This window comes from Crocodylus porosus, unplaced genomic scaffold, assembly GCF_001723895.1.
Source record: "Crocodylus porosus isolate Cpor-Errol unplaced genomic scaffold, CroPor_comp1, whole genome shotgun sequence".
In the NCBI taxonomy this organism is placed as follows: domain Eukaryota; kingdom Metazoa; phylum Chordata; order Crocodylia; family Crocodylidae; genus Crocodylus; species Crocodylus porosus.
The window spans coordinates 45,747,988-45,768,872 of NW_017728948.1; the positions used below are offsets into that span (position 1 = coordinate 45,747,988).

The 20,885-nt window shown below is 39.7% G+C and overlaps 1 protein-coding gene across 6 annotated transcripts in view; it reads right to left on the minus strand.

Moving 5' to 3' along the window:
* The window catches only part of RBM47 (RNA binding motif protein 47), a 135,588-nt gene that overhangs the window by 12,316 nt on the left and 102,387 nt on the right, over positions 1-20,885 (minus strand). For 4 of the 6 annotated variants that reach the window (XM_019553017.1, XM_019553019.1, XM_019553018.1 and 1 more), the window contains one exon: positions 830-1,988. In XM_019553017.1, coding sequence (XP_019408562.1) covers positions 830-1,958 — 1,129 coding nt within the window. In that variant the 5' untranslated portion in view covers positions 1,959-1,988. Of the gene's footprint in view, positions 1-829; positions 1,989-17,764; positions 17,871-20,885 lie in introns of those variants that run through there. The other 2 variants (XM_019553020.1, XM_019553015.1) reach the window with 1 other exon arrangement.

Genomic DNA, 20,885 nt, shown 5'->3' on the forward strand with positions numbered 1-20,885 from the left:
GCATTGGCCAATTTGGTTGGTTAATCATCAGCTATCAGTATCAGTCAAGAAAACCTTTATCAGTGCACCCCTAATATTGATATTGGTAATAAAAGAATAACTTCATGGTTGTTTTAAAACTGGACATAGTAAGGAATGCCAATTGAAAGTGGTTTTTAAGTCTGACCTAGTGAATTGTTTTCCATTAATTTTTAATAGAGGAAGCTCATTAACAATAGTATATCCTACACAATGAGATATATATTTTGCACTTTTATAACCCCTTTTATTCATAGGTCCTTCTTTAAAAATGTTATCAGTTGTTTACAGATGTGTTAACTGAAATATAGACAACTTATATCTAATTTATGGCTTATGTTTCCAAAACCATCTTTAACATTGTTTGTCTGCTAAGATACCTAAAATCTGAGTTTTAGAAGACACACAACTGTCATGAAGTTAATAGGAGTGGCAGTTGTTCAGCACCCCTGATAGTTAGACTTTTCATGTCTGAATTTAGGAATAAAAACTTGAGGTACCTAAACAGCAAATTTGAGCCTTTAGTGACTTTCTTAAGGTCACATTAAAGCATTAAAAGCCAGATTCCCCTAACTCCAGTCCTCTGTTCATGCCATTAACCCATAGTTCCACCTACATCAGCACACCTACACACTCAGTATATTAGCATTAATAAAGTAAAATAGGACTGAATAAACTTGGGATAAATTGTACTGTAAAAGGTAAGAAAAATGTAAAATATTGTACGTTTAGCTGCTAACTACTCCAGACAGACACTAGGCACCTAACTTTAAATCAAAGAGCCAAAATCCCCCCCCAGCTGCTTACTAACCTTTCACAAAATAATCACGGTTGGGACCGATCAGAGCATTGTATGGATATCCATAATATGCTAGTGTGTATGGGTCACAAGAGTAAACATAATTAGGTTGCTGTGTGGCTTCTGGTGTTGTTGCTCCTCCTCCTTTCGCTGCTTTCTGATAACGAGTGTACTGCTCTTTATCTACTGGCTTGGCCAAGGTAACTTCCAGGCAGGAGCCTTCAACTTCGGTGCCATTGAGGTTGTTCATGGCATGAATAGCATCTTCCCTGGTTGTAAAGTGCACAAAGGCATAATCACGTATTTTTTTAACCCGTTCAACACAGCCAGGGTTAAACTGACCAAAGATTTTCTTAATTGTATCCTCTGTGGTTTCAATCATTAAATTCCTCACATACAGGATTTTAACAGTCTCCATTACATCTTCATCAACATCTATCTCTGGTTCTGCCCAGTCGACAGCAATCTGGTGTCCCCACAGCTGGATTCTCCCAGGCATCAGCTTTCTCCTAGCCATGGCAGCTGCTCGATGGCTTTCATACTCCACGAAGGCAAAGCCTCTGTTTTTCATCTTGTCAGCTGCACTTGCATACACGATAACATCAAGTACTCCCTCTGTCACCTTAGAGATCTCTTCTAATATTTCTTCTCTCTTCTTCATCTTGGGGATGCCTCCAATGAACAGCCTGCAGTTATCCACACTGCAGCAAACACCTAGAAGTCTGCCAGGCCGGATTTCATAGTTGTTAAGTTCTCTGACGGCCCGTTTGGCTTCATGCTTTTGTGTGTACATCACAAAAGCATAGCCTCGGTTTTTTCCATCGAAGTCCATCATCAGGCGCATTTCATAGATTCGCCCTACAGACTCGAACACAGGAACTAGCTCATCTTCATACACATCCCGGGGAATTTTACCAACAAAGACCTCACAGCCACGAGGAGGGTGTAAGCCTTCCCAGCTGGGTGGAGGCCCACCGTACTTGCGCTGACCGTTTTCTTGAATCATGCTGTATCCAGTACGCTCCATGAGTGCCAACAGGGCAGCTTCATTAGGTGCACCAGCTACACCTTCAGGAACTTTGGTGGCAGACACGTTGGAGGAACTGTTACTCATCCTTGCTGTGGAATCCTCAGCAGTCATGATGTCAAAATCATTCAAAGCCTGTTAAACCTAAACAAACAAAAAAAAGGTGTGGGGGAGAGCAGTCATTAAATGTTAACATCCCAGAAATCTGACTTTCGTTTTTTGCTGCAGTTGGCCTTTAAGTGCATTTTTCAAGATGGGAGTAAGATTGTTGAATACAAAATATGAAAGGTAAAGTATAAACTATGCCCTACTGAAGAAAAACCTGGCTGGGGGGGGCCTGGGTCAGGAAACTCCATGTTTCTCCAAATTTTCCCCTTACATGAGAGGCATGTAAAGTGCACGAGGGTGATGGTGCAGCTTTCCATTAGGTGATGCCTCTTGTGCACTGGGAGCAACATGTGTACAATAAGAATTGTTGAGTTCTTTATAGATTTGCAGAATAAAATACGAACAGGAAATAATAAAAACAATTTCTATCTGGCTTATGTAAAGGGAATCATTTTTCCTCCCCTTGCATTAAAGGGTACTCTTGTAAGTTTAGGTGAGCTCCCAAATTATCAGTTGCTTGTGTTATGATGTCTAACTTGTCTCTCTTAATAAGATAATTAGACAACAAAAGATTAAAAAAAAAGGCATTCAGTCTTATAGATAACATTTCCAGTTATAAACATGCACTGAAGGGATCAACCAGCATAGTAATGTAACCAAGAAGGAAAAGTAGATATGTGACATCGTGTTTGGCATACAAGTAGGATGTACTGTCTACTTCTTGTGATTGTCACATGTCAGGAAAAAAAGGGATATATGCTAACTGCTACTACAGCTGTGAGTGAATCGTGGTCTCCTTCAGTTCAATGAAAAGAACTGATGTTTTTAGATTCTGAGAGTCATTAATTCATTCATAGATTTTTAAAGCTAGAAGGGACAAGTAGATCATCTAATGTGACCCCCCTGTATATAACAGACCATTACATTTTATTGTTATTGCTCTACTGAGCTTGGTAACTTGTGTTTGACTAAACCATATCTTCCAGAAAGGCCCCTAGTCTTGATTTAAATACATCAAGATCTGTAGAATCTACCATTTCCCTTGGTAATTTGCTTGTTAATCACGCTCACTGTTAAACATTTGTGCCTTATTTCTAATTTGAATTTCTCAAGCTTCAGTTTACAGCCACCGGCTGTATATGTTCTTAAAATGCCTTCTCTGCTTATGTAGAGAGACTTTCAGTACCTGGCCCTTGTGAGAGTGTGTATATACTGAAAGCAAGCCATCTCTCTCTCTCTCTTTTTAAACAAACCAAACAGATTGAGGTCTTGCAGTCTCTCATTGTAAGGCATTTTCTCCAGCCCTAAAATCATATATGTGGCTCTTCTCTGCACCATCCCCAGCTTTTCAACATTTCTCACCATGCAGGTAATCAGTGGGGTTGACAACCTTGCCAGGGGGTAGCAGGAGAAAAGGGGAGGGGGGGAGGAAGGAGGGCACAGAGGGGAAACACTGGAGGGAGCACCAGAGGGACAGGTGCTCTGAGGGCAGGGGCAGGAGGCTTACATAGGCTGGAAACTCAAAAACAGTCTCTGGCTGCAGTCACAGCATGATCCACCCACCCTGGCTGTTGCTACAAGGGTGTCTGTGCACCTGGCTGTTGCTGCAAGTGCAACACCACTGGACAGCTTCTGCTGCCAGAGTGCAGACTCCCTGAGGGTTGGGGGGTGATTCTGGCTCATGTCCTAAATTGGTGCCTGGGGCTAGTGTTTCACTCACCTACCCCAAGTTATATTACTGTTTCTCACCAATGCTGGGGGAGGAGTGGTAAAAGGCAGGGTAGATTTGCACTTCATAGACTAACCAAATCAGAGAAGTATAGCGTAAGCTTTCAGAAGTAGTGGGCTTACTTCATCAGATGCTGTCCCTTCACACCAGTTTTTATTGTCATCTATCAATCTTATTAGCAGGGATTCTATATTTACAGATTATTGGCAAAATGCCAAATACATTGGACTTAATACAGAACCCTGAAGAACCACGTTATGGAAACAGCCCCAGAACCACGATCATTGTTTGATGAGATATATTTTTCTGTATACTGATGCTTGAACTTATGGCATGACAAAACCTCTTTTTTGGTCCTGTATAGTAGTTTATTCAATATAAGGTCATCCTGCTGCAACAGTATAGATAGCAGGTACGTGCTGCACTGGAACAACTCTTTATGCCTGTGTATTGAAAGTTGAGTGAGTGCTTCAGTAAAATGGAGGAAGCAGGTAAAGGTCTCATTCTATAGCACCAGCATTCTGGACTGAAGGGATATGTTACTATCATTGAAAGCTAGTAGAAATTCTTTCTCATCTAGGGAAGGGCTGTCAACTGGTGGCCTGCAGGCTGCATACAGGCCCCCTTGGGTTAACCTGTAGCCCCCAGGCTCCCAGTCTGGACCCACCCAGCTGGTGCCATTGTCTCTGGACTCCTGCTCCCTCCTCCTGCTTTCATTGCCTGTCCTTGCCCCCAGGGGTGGGGAGGTATAGCCCATAGTGCCCAGGGAGTCTGTGGCTCAGGCAGCAGGGGGGGCTCCGGGAACCCCACATATTGCACCAGCACAGAAGAGCAAAAAGGGAGCCTGCTGCACAGTGTGGCGGGCGGGGAGCACAGGAGCACATGGTATGCTACACATAGCACAGGGGCAGTTGATATAGGGCAACTGTTATATTCCACAGAGGCAGTAAAAGTAGCAAGTTTCTGATATGCATGGGGAGCATGTGGGAAAGCTGTCCATACAAGAGCTGCAGGAACACAGAGAGTGTTGCTGATAGGTGTACAAGTAGAACCTGAGTCATAAATGCTATGCACCAACTTTACTGGTTCTCCGTGTCTTGTGCAAATACTATGAAACGTATGCACATGCTCAATTATTTTTACATACATAAGACTGTTTCTACAATGACAGTTGCTAGAGCCTACATTTAGTACATGCTCCTTACCTAATGTATCACTTTGGAAACTATAAAGTTTAAAATCAGCATACGTGACCTTGTATTTGTCTTCTGTTTCTTCTTGCCTCAGAAATATTCCCTAACTAATTGTCAAGAGTCTCTGCTGCCGGTACTTACACATAAAAAAGGGAAATAGAGGTGTACATTTGTAAGTGTTGGAGGGTGAAAATACAAAGATATTTTATCCTTCTCCTTTCTCTGATTAGGGTGCTCAGTCCACACCTAATATGCATGCTGACAGCACTGAGTTCAGCACAAAACACAGTAACCATGGTCACTATAACAGCTAAAGCAAAGGTGGTGTTCACAAGGGTGTGTTCATCCACACAGCTTTTTTTTCCTGTTGAAAAATATCATTTGGCTCAACTAAAAGACTGTGTTGGTTTTGTTTAAAAAATCATTTCTATTTTTTAAATTGAAGACGTTTTTCAAAAGGGCTGTGATGAGGTTGAAATGTCTCACTTTTGAGCTTACCAGTATCATATTCTTTCATTTTTTGTTTAAAAAAGAAAGACTTTGCTTTGATTTTACAGTGTAGAATACCCTTCAATTATATAAAAATAGAATGTTTCCATTGACAAGTTTCCAAAAATCTAATTTTGTTTGTATAAAACTAGTTTGCCAAAACAACATCCTAACCTTTGCATAAACCACCCATTGGCAAGTAAGAGCTTTACCATCCTAGTTTCAGAAAACTTAGGAACCCAAATACAAGTTGCTGGTGTCATATAATTAGGTTAAATTGTAAGATAAAATAATTTTGTTATGTATTTGCATGGCTCAGTGATGCTGCCTGTTGGGAAGAAAGCTGTAGGTACCACTAAGCTATGTGATTCCTTTCGTGCTTGTATGGGAACAAAGAGAATCTGCCACAGAGTTCTTATGTGGTTTACTTGCAAATGTTCATACTGTTATGTCAGTCACGGGTGATAAGTGAGGTGCATGTTCTGCATTGTTAGAGCTTACATTGTGCAGATAAAACAGTAAGCAGGGGTTTCATATGGCAGTTCACACTGAAAGTAAATGTCTCATGGTACTTCTGAAAACAAAGTTCCTCAGTGTCTCAGTCAGTATTCCTGGGTAATAATATGGATTAATGACTAATATTTACTAGCATAACTACTATATGCAGATTACTATAGTAAATTATTAAAAGCCTTATGTAAACACTAATTTTAATTCATTCCTTGTGTAACTCAGATATTTAGGGCCAAATTCTGCTCAGTTATATCTGTGCAATTTCTTTAACTTTAAAAAAGGGTTTCATGGATGTATAGTAACTAAGACCAAAATCTGACCTGTATAATTATATTTTGCTCAGTTAAATGCATATTTGATGCTTGCCAGTCACTTGACATAATGGAAATCCTTGCAAACTTTGGGTATCATCTATCTACACCACAAAAAACAAACATATAATGCACCTTTTTGCATTGTTATTAACTCATTATTATTGCTCTATCATGCAAAAACGCTGCTCAAATCTTTATCCCTTCCTGTTCAGGTTAACAAAAAAAATCTCATGCAGAATATTCATTTCAAAACAGTTTCATCTTTCTGAAATATACAGCTCAAGGTATGCATTTTGTCAAAACCTATTTATTGATTACCATTGTAACCATGTATACTGTATATATACAGAGTGCGATTCAGTAGGTTGGAATGAGTCAAGGATGGTCTCTATTTCTGTAAAGAATGATTAATATGGCTCTCCATATAAAGAGGCAAATGTAATTTACACCTTGAAATAGTCTTTGATATAGAAAACCTCCATTTCTCATCTCTAGAGGAGGATATATCAGCTTCCAAATGACTAAGGTTCATTCAGAAAATAACTTTTTAACTCATAGCATTGTTAACTGGAGTCTGTATAAGTTAATTAGTTTTTTGGGACTAATTATGTGGGTATGTATTAAAATCACACTTGCTACAATACTGTCATATAACACAAAAATACAAAATATTTTGCACTTTCAAAAACAATGAAACAAGCTTCTATATTTTAAGTGGACTGGTATACATTTGAGGAATTATTTTACCTGCCTACCTACCTGTGTACCCACATGGTGTTCATCACCATAGTACCTGTGCCCCTTACCAACAGTTATGAAAGACCTAATATATTTCTATCAAATAAGAAAGTACCATATTTACTCAAATACACGATGTTGGAAACATACAACAAGGATAGGTTATGTAGCCCATCTGAATAAGACACATAGTAGTGGGCATTGTGCTCAGTCCCCCTCAGTGCCAAATCTTTTTAAAGTCATGGTGAGCCACGAACTGAATACACTTGACTTCCTCTTCACACCCACAACTGAGCTGTACCTTTTCCTCCCATTTCCAATTATTCCTGTTTCTTCACCAGCCTTAAATATCTGGCAAATATCTTGAAACAGGGCCCCAAACAGTTCACCCAGACTCCCTCGGTCACACTTTCTTTCATCCTGGTACATATGATTAGCACGACCCCAACCTCCATGAGGTGAAGCCAGAACCGGTGCCCTGTGCCTAATCTGTGTGTAACTTTTTGGAGGATCCCAGGACTTAAGGCAAGCACACCCAGTTGCAGTCATGAGTCGGGGGTTAATAAGCACATGGATCCTTCGTGGCAGGGTATCTGGAGTACAAACACTTACTGAGCAGTGCTGAGCTGTGGGGTCACTGTAGTTTTAAATGCTGTTGACTCTAGCGGGGCCCAGCTCAATGAACTGTTTGTAAGTCACAAGCCTTTGGCTCTGGAATAATACAAGGGTAGACAACTCTCAGCATGCCATGAGAAGGCATTTTGCTTAGCACATGTACCTTGGAGAAAGGGCCAGGGCTACACTGCCACAACAAGGATTAGGCTCCTTTGCTGTCTGCCTCTGGCACACCAACATTGTACAAGCTGGGGTTGTGGGTGCTTTTGGCACTCTGCCCAAAAATGTTGCTAACCGCTGGACTAATATCATGCATAGTTTGCACTACATATAAGCAGATGTTAAAACTATTCAAAAGTGTGTACCTGTGTTAAAACTTGCAACAGCTTCAAAGAAAAGGTAACATGCATCAATTCTGAATGAACTTAAGTGCATGGGTAATATATGCAAAATACTACTGCTCTGTTTAATTTCAAGGTTACTGTTTTCAGATTTACTCCTCACTTCTATTTGTTCAGGGAGAGCAGAGTCAAACAGTAAGGAGAGGGGGAGGGGGCTTCCAGGGGAAAAAAATGGGGGGAAGCAGAGAGCAAAGGGGCTACCTAACCTGTGAGATGCATTTTTCCTGCTGTAGCAGTTGGAAAGGGACAAATTCAAGCAAACCTCCAATAATTAGATTCTATACCCAGAAAAGTATAACAAATTTATAATTTTCCATATATAGAATCTAACTGGGGGGGGGGCACCTTATAATCGTGGTGATCTTCTATTCAAGTAAATAAGTATTTATCACATTCTTGAACCAAAACATTGAGCAATACCAATGAGCATTGAGCATTCCCACTAATTCTGACCCTAGCATCTATGAATCTCTGAATAATGTCACTTGCCCGAGGCCATGTAAGAACTCTGTGCAGAGCGAGACAGCAAAGCCAGACTTCAAGGGTGCCTTGACCTTAAGGCAGTCACCTAATAGCATGTTTTAACTCTGCTCATATATAGCATTTATAGTCTCCGTTTCCATTTTTATGCATAAGTGGTAGGGGAAAAGTATATTGGGGGGCGGGTTCTGAGCCCTGCCTGAGCCCTGCCCCTCCCTCCTGCAGGGCCATTGTGGGGCTGGTACGCACTAGTGCTACGCCAGGCAACACCAGGCACTGCAGGATGGCGATGTCATGGTGCTGCTGCTGCCATCAGCCACTATGAAAAGTTTTGGGGGGAGAAGAACACTAAGCTCTGTTAGTCCTGGCCTTCCGCTGATAATGTTTTTATGCCCTCTTCCCCTATTCTAATCCTCTTTTCCATTTAAAATTAAAAAACATGTTACAAAACAAAACAAGCTTTGTCTGGGCTGGATCTAAGGCCTACTTGATGATCTCTATGCTGGAAACTTAGGTTGTACTCCTTATCCTGGACTCTCACTGCCCAGGTAATCAGAAGCCAGGGGTTCTGCAGAGACTATATGCAGTCAGCCTTGGAAAGTCTCTGGCGGACTGCTTTGCTCATTATCAACCATTCTGGTTGAATAGCTGTCTCATCTATATAAGTGACTGCAACTCAGTTATTGGTATGCTGTCTGTATGGCTGAAGATTAAGGAACATTGATGTGGGACTCTGAAAGGATTCTCATGCAAAACTGTGCATAAAATGATGTTGGCTGTGATATGGCAACTAGAGGAAGTAGGAGGGACATAAATATCAAATAAAAAGAGCTGTCAGTTTTCAGGGAGTGGCGCATTATGAAAAAAGGGCTGCAAGCGAACAAAGGTGAGACATGATGCAATATAGGTGTATGTGAATGAATGCGAGACACATGGTGCTTTCCTGTTACCATTCTGCTGCTTAAGATCTCTCCTCCTTTTTCTTCTAAACCTCTTTTCCCACCACTGTCAAGTCACTGGTATGTACATAGCTTTTACACTCATAATTAGGTGACTTAATTTGCCCAGTTCTTTAAGTTGGCACAATTTACCACTACTACATAGACAAACCAATGTCACAAATACTGATGTATTCTGTCCATGATTGATTTTGTGGCATCGTGTAAGGTGGCTGATTACCCAACTCCTACATATAAACATAATTATTCCTGTCCTAATTAAGAGAAAGAAATTCAGAATCAAACCCTACTGTCACTTGTGCCAGAGTCATGCTGCTGACTTAGTGATTTTGCTCCGAGTCACCATCAACATACAGGCTGGGGACAGACATTCAAAAAGCCTGAGCCTCGTTTTATTTATTTTAAATTATTTGTCCACAGTAGTCCAGCTATTGAAATTTAATTGTAGCCATGAAAGCACCACTGCAATTGAAGAGGAAGTCAAAAAGGTTTTTAAAATACCTCTCCTACTGGATTCTCAAAAAAGGCTAAATTACATTTTTCCCCAACATGTGAATAAAATATTACATTATATGTAATAATCAGTGTAACAAGTAACACAAATTAAATCAGAATCTATTTGGAGAATCCCCAGCATCTGCCAGTAGGATATTTACAGTTCAGCAACAGTGCTGTTATTGATAATAGTGTACCTGTCTGAAGATTTCTGATAAGAAAATAACTATGAAGTTAAACCTTTAATAGGAAATAGTGTAATGGACACAGAACTGTTTCATTTAGAGAGCTTAAAATTACACCTTATTTACACATATGCAGTTAGAGCAGTTTTGCTTCTTTTCATTTCTTATCAAAATTATTTGTCATGCAATGACAAAACCAGAGACTGAATATGAGCATTCATTTTCGGTTTGATTTAATAAATAAGCACTGGTGGTCTACTATGTCTGTGGAAGGGTGAGACTTCTGGCTCCAGGAGGGACCTACCTGTACTACAGACACAGATATAAGAGAAACTGGTTGCAAGCTGCTGGCCCTCAAATCTAGCTATGAAATTTTTAAGCACAGTTAAAGTTCAGCCTACTTATATTGGAACAATATTGTGGCCCAGTCTTCTGAACACTTGCTACATATACCATTGTGCTCCGTGTTGGTAAGTAGACAAGAGAGTAAGTATCTTATTGCAACTCAGTTCCTTAACTTGTATCTGTAGTGTAGAGAGAGCCTATTCCTTAAACATGTGGTCGGCTGAGAGTTGGGAATTCCATGCAGATATCATAATACTGTGATTTGCTAGAAGGTGACAGGGGAACAGGAAATACTTTTTGCCTTGAACAGATAATTGCTACAGAAGTTGCAGACACAATACCTACAGCAATGTAAAGTATAAACTCCTCCCCCCCCCACAAGGTAAATGCACACTGGATTCAAGTATGTTATACTTGTATATGGTTGTATTTTATGTCTGCTTTTCTCCCCCTACTCTCCCCATGGTGGTGTAAAAGCTGATTACTAGGCCCTGTGAGTCTCTTTGGCTAATCACTCCAAAAAGAAACTCATAAAATGAAATCCAAGGGCAAGTGATTTTTAAGAGGCTCCATCCTCTCCCCCTTCCCCCTGCAGCCCCCAGGGAAGGATTGATAACCTTACTGTATTAGGGGCATAGGGCTCTATTCAACCCTTTTCCAAGTTCAATGGGGAGAATCCCACTTACTTTGATGGGTGCTAAAGTTGGCTGATGAAGAAGGAAGTGTCTATATAGCACCTTTTATTTTGTTATATAGAATGTCATGGGTACACAGACACAAACTTGTAAAGTGATAGCTCTCTGCTCTTGAGAAGGAGAGGGCATAATTCAGAAATATACAGTGCTAATTATTAAGAAGCAGTGTAAGTAGGTGAGCAGACTGTAGGAGAGAAGGTCAGGCTTGGGAGGCTAGCAAAGGGAAGTCACTGTAAGCAGGATTTGAATGAGTGGAGAGCACTTGGTACATAGGCATGAGGAGGCTGGTCTAAATATGACAAAGGTTTGTAAAAGTCACATAGGTGAGAGAGGAGGAGGAGGAAACAAACAGAGAGAGGATTGAACAGAACACGACGCGAGAGGTAGGTGGTAGCAAAGCTGCACAGAACCTTGAATTTTATGAAGATTTCCACTGCTATGGAGAAAAAGAGGGAAGCCAGTGAAGGCATATGAGCAGTCTTAATCATGTAAGATGATAAAGATTTCTGTTCCCTTTTTTGATGTAGAGGTGAGTTGGGAGATGTGAGAAGGCCAGAGAGGATGAGGTTACAGAAGCAAAGGCCAACATGAATCAATAGAAAAGGAAGAATTAAGGTCTAGTATGTACCAACCATCATGGTCAACAGCAGGAATGACTGTTTTCACAATAAAGAGGCTGCATTTTATGCTGCAGAAACACCATGATGATACTAGGATATATTAAAAACTGAAACATGGACATATATATTTTAAATACCTGCGCTTTATAGGTTGAAACATTGTCCCATGAGAGGGAAAAGCACATAAACCTACAAAAATATATTATTTTCTCAGGTTTGAAAGGGGACATGTCAGAAAATTCATGTACTGTGATTTCTGCACCAGAAATGTACGGGAATTCATTTAAATGACATCTTGTTATATATGATAACCTGTATACCCCCACTGCAATACACTCCCATAATACAGTTTAATACATAAACAGGTGTTACTACTGAACCTAAGAGAGAAACTGTATTACTTTCTCTTGTTTCTGGAATTTTCTTATTTTCCTTCAGTCATGAAAGATTTGACAGGGCCGGAGGATTCTCCAAACTTTTAACTTTCACAAGGTGGGGTCGGGAATTCTCACCTCTACTAACCACACTTCTGTAACTATTGGTACATTGGTCAAGGTCCCAACAATAAGAGTTTTGCAACTGATTTCAGGGAAAGTGGTATCAGATCTTATGCTCTAAATTTAAGTTGTTAAACTTATACAAGTACATTAGTAAAGCTAGCATTGCAGAGGGAAAGCTAATGGTTTGTGCTAATATATTTGTAAAGAAACAAAGTGTAAAGAGAAGCGGGGTGCCTAAACTTCTGCACTAATTATCACAACATTCTCCCTTTCATCATATAAATGTTGTATTTCACTCTTTTTTTTTTTTTTTTACACACTGGTATCTATGGACTGGGGCCAGGACCCGACCAAGTTGTGTAACTGGACATAACAGCTGACAAACTGAACTAACTTCATTTAGAGAATCCATGCAGAGATTTATCAGATTATTGTATTAATTTAATACTTTCATCAGAGAGCCTGTTTGTCATCAGACGTGTCTACACTACATCCTGACACACTGTTCCCATACACAGCCTCCAGGCTTAGAAAAGTGCCAGTGAAGATGATCTCAGGCAGGCCTGTCCAGTTTCTTAGCAGCCAGGAGCACTCCATGCACCATGCTGCTGTGGGCCACATATTGTGGCTAAGGGCCATGGGCTTCCTGGGTGCTTCCCCATCCTATATTAAGCAGCTGGGCACCCTGCTACACTGGGCACATGGATGCTTCCCCACTCCCTGCACTGGGCATGGGGACCTTTCTCTTCCCTGCTGCACTGGGCATGTGGGGACTTCTTCTCTCCCTCCTGCTGTATCAGGCACATGGGCACTTCCCCTCACCATGGCTGTACCATGCGTGGGTGGGTGCAGTTGCCCCAGCCCTACCTTTAGCTCTCTAAGCATTGGCTCCTCTGCTGTACCACACCACGCCATGCTGTGCCCCATGCCATTACTTTCTCAGCACCCCAGGGCAGGACAGGAAGTACAGGCAAGAGGGGCAGTCCAAAGCTTCTAGCTGCTGCACATGCAACCAGAGCAATGGGAAGAGCAGCAGTTGGGTAGGTCAGAGACCGCAGTTTAACCCTGACAGGTTGCATGCAGCCCACAAGCCACCAGTTCAGTGGCCCTGCTCTGAGGCATCCCTATGTGGCTGTACTTGAGACCTTAGTCTTCACCATGCTTGAAAGAAGCTGCTGGGGATCACTACTGTCATCAGTTCAACCAGCTTCAGTCATTTTAAAAGCAGTTTAAGTGCACTGAACTTCTGTTCTGTTACAGATTTAAACCTGTTTCTGATCACTTAAACCAGTTTATGTGTAACTTCTGTCCCTAGCCAGCAGTTTAGGACCTGATCCTGCTACCAGGCGTAATGCTTGCTAATGGGTTGATCTTATTTGCTGGTAGCCTAATGGCAAAATATGTAGGCTTGGGGATCCTACACTGACAGCTACTCTGATGTCATTTGCACAGGACACTTGCCCAAAGGAAAAAAAAAAAAAAAAAAAATCAGTGAGTCCAGGTTACCTGGAGCTAGATCATTTTCCACCTATTAGATGCTTAGGTGGACTTGGGTGTAATTCTATTCTGTCCTGCCCAAATCTCTGAAAAACAGTTGGTGCAAAAGGTAATGGGTCTTCCTCTTGCTTGTTGTTTTTTGTGACAAGTGGTGTGGTGCAAAGTAGGTACATTAACAGTTTTTCAGGGTGAAACAGAATCATACTTAGATGCCTTATAGGTGGAAAAGGAACTGAACCTCTGTGTGTAACATGCACCATGATAAAAACTGTTTGATACCTATATGCCAGAGCTTTAAACCATTATTAAATTCTCCCACACCTAAAACCCATGCCACAATTTTTTCCCCTTATAATACATTTTATTGCAAGTCCTTCCGAACCATATTCTGACTATCTAAAATACTGTGTAACATAGATGTTAAACAGTTATTTTTATCTAAGATTGGTCTTTCTAGGCAGGTGGAGCTCATTACAAAACTCTAGCAACTTCAGTGAGACCAGGATTTGGCTTTGTAGGTCTACTGTTCCTGAAGCAGGCTGTAATGTCATGGGAATGGGAGTTGAGGATGCTTATTATCACTCCCACATAGGCCCATGTTTATGACATATGCCATAAAAATCCCAAATTCCTTTAGTTCAATCTATTTTATATCAGTGCATTCTCTTACTAGTTTCATTAGTTAAGAAAATATACTACTGCTGCAAAATAAAGTATACAACATGACAATTCAAAAGGCTGCAAGTTTTTACAAATAGATGGATAGGTTTTAATAACATACAAAAATCATTTTTAAAGAGTACATTTACTCTGAAAATTGCAAAACCAGTGTTCCTGTAAAAGAATGTAAGATAGATATGCATGCCCTCTTTACAAATTTCTGCCTAAAGAAAGAAAATCTTTCCAGGAAGGGAGGTAATCTTTCACTTTGGACTACGAACCTGTGTTTACTTAACAGCAATTTAGATCTTGACTTACAAGCTTAAGGTTGTTCTGTTTCTTAAACTTTTCTGTTTCTGTTTTTTAAACCACCACACAGAAAACAGGGGAAAAGAAAGATTAACATGGAACCAAAAGGTCATCCAGTTCACTCCTCCCTTTTTGGAAGAAACACCCTACATAAAACACGCTGACCTAAATTCTGTCCTTGAGTATGTCTTTGGAAATCAGTTGGAGTTGGTTACGGGTGTTAATGTAGGTATAATTTAGCCTACTGTTACAATATTGTCAGATTATGATCCTAAAATGTTATTTACTGAAGAGTGATTACATCAGGATCAAAAGTGCCTAAAATAGATCTTCCATAATGACACTTTTTTCAGCATTTGTGACCTGGTTCTTCAGTTAGTTGCTAGGGAAGGCCCTGAATTAAACATAACGTTGTCCTGACTCTCAGTAGAAAGCCTATTTGCTTAGTTAATTTTGTATTTATAAAAAGCATGAATTGTTTTAAATTCTCTCTAATCTTTTGCAATGTTTTTTCCTTGTTGAGATTTGCTTTGATCATTTCTCATAGTTTCTTGTTTATCACGTGAATACTAACAATGACAGGGGTGCGCCACCATGCAGCTCTGATTTGTGTGGGGTTACAAAGAGCAGGGTAATACAAAACCTAACATAGTCCAAAATGTTTTCTTCAGCTCAAAAAAATGATCATCAGCAGATGTGAATGCTCATTCTTAAAAGCAAATTAAACTACAAGCATTTGGTTTAGTTAGTGACTAACTGCAGCAGGTTTTTTTTTCCCTTTGTGCACTGACATTTGACCCCTTTTATAACATGCACCTTGCACCACTGAAACTAAAGTACCAGCTAGTTACTCATTAAACTCAGGTACCAATGGCTGACTCGTACAGATCAGGCTGTTAACTGCCTGGCGTTGCCTGTGTGCAGAAGGGGGAAAAAAACAATCATCATAACTGTGAAATTCTGTCATATCGGCAGAACTGAGCTGCAAAGTGCAGCAATTTGTGCCTGACCTCTGATCTGAGAAGTTTGTGCAAACCTTTGAACCTCTGATTGAAATTGAGAAACAGGGTTTACAAGTATAAGGAAGAGATTGCCCATACTTGTAACCCCTACCCAGGGTTAACATTATCAATTAAAAAAAATGCTTAACTGGGGTAGGATCTCTCTGAGAAGGCAAGAACACTTTTTTTGATCAAGACATTTTAAGTGTGTGAGAATACATTGGTAAAAATGTGTATGATTTTGAAATAAGTCTGCCTTGGGCCTAGGAGAGGAACAAGAGGAAAGGCAGATGCCATTTGAAATTCACGTTTCACTAACCCTTTCTTTTTAATGATGAAGAAAAAGGTAAAACATTTGGTTCATCGAATGAGTGCTTCTAAACTGAAATACAATATGGAAAGTCACCACTTCACAAAGATTAGCAAAACTCCTCTTCCTGTAACATTACTTATTTTTATACAGCACATGATCTAATTTGTTATAAAGTGCAAAAACGATAAAAAAAAATGGAAACCCCCCCCCAAGTCAATTGCATTGACTTTTTGATAGACACCCTGAAGGCCTTGCTTTGATGAACAAAATGGGTACGCTTTGCAATTGTGTTAGCTCAATCATGTTGGCTTAACTCGATTAATAAACTCTCTTAAACCTTTTAAGGCTGGATGGGATATTTGGATGCAACATAGCCATCTAAAATGTTTTCACACCTGCTAGGAGTATAAGGCAGTGATTTTCAACTTGTGGTCTGTGGACCTCTGGGGGTCCACATACTGTGTCTAAGGGGCCTGCAAAAGACGACTATGATCAGTTGAAAGTACGTGAATACCCAACACTGACAATTCAAAGGGGTCTGCACCTACAGTCAAAATTTTTAGGGGTTCACAAATGAAAAGAGGTTGAAAACCACTGGTATAAGGGGTTTCAGTGCTGGACTGAACATGACTGAAAAAATACACACTTTTTCCCACCAAGTCCAGGCCTAACTTACCAGGAAGCTTTATAAAAGAGAAGGAATTTTCAACTCCTTGCATGCCCAAAGGCTCCCATTGACTTCACTGGCAGATTTGGGTGTAAAATATGGGGCCAAATATGCATTTCAGAGCACATCTTCCATCACACTTTATTTAAAGGAGAACACCATCATATTCAAGTTAATGGATCCAACCCTCCTTCTCATATATGTTCACAGGAATTTTGACACTGATTTAAATAGGAGAAATATTTTACCTTAATCTTAAACTAGGGTCTCCTTTCCTTGAAACAAAAATCGATCAAACTAATTTTTTCCATTTGTGAGCTCAGTCAGCTCAGACAGCATAATTAATGTGAAGGCAACTCAAAAAACTTTCTAGGGTATTCAGATTAAGACTGGCTTTCCTTGACTGCATACAAGTTTCCTGAATACAATATACAAGTTTCAAACATTTCACACACTTTCCATAAGTGAAATGTGAATGAAATGTTTTTAGAATTCCATCTTCTCAACACCAGAATATCAAACACTTCTGTAAGCAGAATGGCATAGACTCGTAAGTTTTCATAATCACGGCACATCCCCCTAGCTACCATCTATCTAGAAACCCAAAGGTATCTGTCTCAAGCTGACATGGCACATATAGGACCTGCTTCTGTTTAAATTCCTTTCAAAAGATAGGAATCAAGTACTAATCAACCTGAAGAACGGTGGCAGGATCAGACCCATTTTAAAGAACAGGTAAGAAGGATGCAAATTAATACCTTTGATTTTATTCAGTTAAGTTAATGGGAGATGACCCTTTAGAACCGGAATTTATGCAGGTAGAAATAGTTTAGAAGGTTAAACATACTAGTCTTCATTTTAACAGTTCTGATACGTATTTTGTCAGGTGACAGGGAATTCTTTTAGGCATTTGTTTGCTGAGGTTATTGCACATGTTTTGAAATAATAGTTTCTTACTTGTGCAACTTATGAAGCCCTTTGAATTAAGGAAAAAACAAATTTAATACGTGGCTAATGAAACAGTTTGAGTCTCCATTGCTTTACCAACACAAACCAAACCAAAACCCGTAGGTAACAAATAACGTTTCCCTTACCTCTGCAATCCTGAAATCTTAATGCGACAGGTCAATAGAACTAGCACCTCTGCTTGAGCAACCTTTCCTTCTAATCACTAGAACTGCGTAACAATGTTATACAGTACATGCATATCTTTATTGGTCAATGAGTTTTAGCCATTTAAATTCCTTGGAAGTCATTTGTTAAGGGCACCTGGAATGAGCCTGAGTGGGTGGGACAGAAAGAAAAGGGGATGTTAGAATGGCCAGATGCAGAAGGCTCTCACAAGCAGTCTGAAAATTAATAGAAAACTAGCTGTGACTAATGGATTTTGGGAGGTCCAATTTTAACCTTAGGGGAAGAACAGAGAGGAGAAGTGCTGACATTTTCACAGGCAGGAGGAATTTAACCGAAAACTTTTCACTCAAAATTTGAAACTTGCAAAAGGGAGTGAATCATGTACAAACAACTTCTTCCTAGCACAAGGCATTGTGCAAATAGCTTGTGTTACTCAAAATAGATAAGATAAAGAAAGGGCAAATTTTACTTGACAGTGTGATGTTTTCAGTCAAATCTTCCTCTTTCTGTTTGTTTAGCAAAAAAATTTTAGTTTCTTTCAGTCAGTTTACCTTTGGCTGAAATAAAAATCAACTGGAATACAACCAGTGAAAGGTACTTTTGCTAATCTTGGAAGCATTAAGAATGAAAGAATAATTAAAGGCGAATACCTGGCTCAGACGATTTCTGTTGGAAACACGGAACTCTAAATGTGTTTGCTTGGAAGGAAAAAAACTGGTACAGAAGTAAAAGCAAAGGGGCGGTAAAACATGATTCATGACAGTAAAAATGGTTTGTACATAACAACGGAACACCAGGCCCCAGAAGCACTTAGGTAAAGTAAATAACACACCTTTTCAAGCAGTTAAGGAACCAAAATGAAACACTCTTTGGATACTGAGTTTGTCGGTTCAGCTGGCAGCGCAACCAGAGAGTAGGAAAAGGAGGAAAAAGTATGTCCTAGAAACCTGATTTATTTCTGGAGTGGGAGACTGTCTATACAAAGCTAAAAAGAAATATGGAAGCATGAAAATTAATTTATAGATTATAATCCTTCCTAAAGGCAGAGCCAGATTTTGGGTTTCCTCCTTAACTCAGTAACTGTTTTTGAGAATTCTGACTTGAAACATATTCAGCAGTGTTGGTATAAGGGTTAGACAGAGTGATTTGTTTCTGAAGGGGAAACATTAATTTATAAAATTCCTGGGGTCTTAAAAACAGAAACCTTTAAGGGGAAAGTTTTATCCATAAATTAGGTCTTAACCAGATTCCTTTCTTGAATTTGAAACAATGAAATACTGAAAGCACTGTGAATTCCATCGTAAGTGGACATGACTACAGCACATCCATGTTTTATTATATTCAACTGTAGCAAACTGAAAATATAATGTATTCCAATTCAAATACCTGCCCCTGCAAAAACCCCCCAAACTAAACAAAACCTCCATAAACTACATATACCCTTCATTGCTTATAGAATAGATTTGCAATAGGGGGCTTTTTTTAGTTGGTGCACCCATTCCTTTTCTTTGGAGATTAAAAGTTCAAACCAGCAAACCTGTCTTTCTTTGTTTATTTGTTAAGGTCATGATGTTGGATTTGGTAGAGGCTGTTTTAGGAAAGCTTAGATCAGTGATCTCAACCAGGGTGCTGTGAGATCTTCCGAGGGTGCAACAGGGCACATTGCAATATTAGCAGTGTTAGGTGTGCAAACACTTGCCCATGATTCACAAGATAAACCCAGGGATTTCAACTAGGAATCTACAGTGTCAAAAATGTTTCTGACTTGTGTTCTTTCTGAGTTCTTTGTAATACAAGCATTGCTGTATTATTTTTCTGTAGCCAAAAACAAATGAAAGCTAAGAGCTAGCATCTTCTGAGGGGATCCCTGAGCTTAATGACAGGTGTGTTGAATCTAAAAATGTTAAGAATGACTACCTTAGACACACCTATCAGTACCTCATTGCCACTGAGGTGACTGTTTCTCTGTAGTACTTCTGTATGTACAGTTTCCATAAGAATAGGAGAAGTTATAGGAGAGACTTAATTGTGACTCAGAGTGGGCTGCATTGCTGAAAAGGGATAATTGCCTGTATTTATGATATGGGCCTTCTGGAGACTTAATAGATAGATAAAAGGAGACAAGATAGTAGCTGAAGTCTGCAGAAGGAAGAGACCAGGAAGGATGAAAAATCAGGGATAGGAGAAAAGCAGTAAGCTAGGGAAATGTTTTCTGTGGGTGTACTTGAGGTCTGGCAGGAAAGGTGATTAGGTACACTACCGCTCATAAATGTTTTATTGCAGTTAATGTGTTCTGGGCATTTGGTTTTATTTATTAGACTTGTGGTGGAGCCCAGGGCTTCACTGTGATAACCACTGTATAAAACACAAAGGCAAATCCCTGGCCCATAATGGTTGCAGGCCAAGTATCCTCACCTAATTCTTTTCATCTTCAAAGTTTCACTCTTTGCAAACATTATCTAATTAACTACCATTGTAAGGTAGGTAAGCACTGGCATCACTTTGCAGATTGGGAAACCAAGGCATAGAAAACAAGTGACTTGTCCAAGGCTATGGAGGAAGTCTGTCTCAGAGTTGAGATTAGAATTTATGAGGTCTTACTTCCTGCAGAAGTCAAAACCATGCTTTAAACTTAATGTCCTAAGTAGGGAAGTGAAGAACTAGAGGTATCGGATGAATACCGTGGAAGCATGAGATCCTTAGCTCTGGCATACTCGTGGAGCTCCAGCAAAGTCTAGTTTGTACAGAATATTTTACTCTCTAAATTAAACCAACCTTACATTTTTCTGTCAGATGACTAAAAATATTTAAAAAGCTTTTATTTTTACTGCCTAATGTCTTCAACAATAAGCAATAAACTTCAAGTAAACTTCAAGCTAAGCAAGTAAAACCTGTCTGCATCTGAATACACAGGAAATTTACTATCATATTAATGGAAAAGAAAGCAATGACAGTAGTAACTGGACAGGCTTATACGAGGTACATTAATTCTGTAAAAATGTCTTCCATACAACAGCTGAAATTACGTCTCCCATGAAATAAAATCAAATGCCTTCTTCCTTGTGTTTTTTTCCCTTTCTG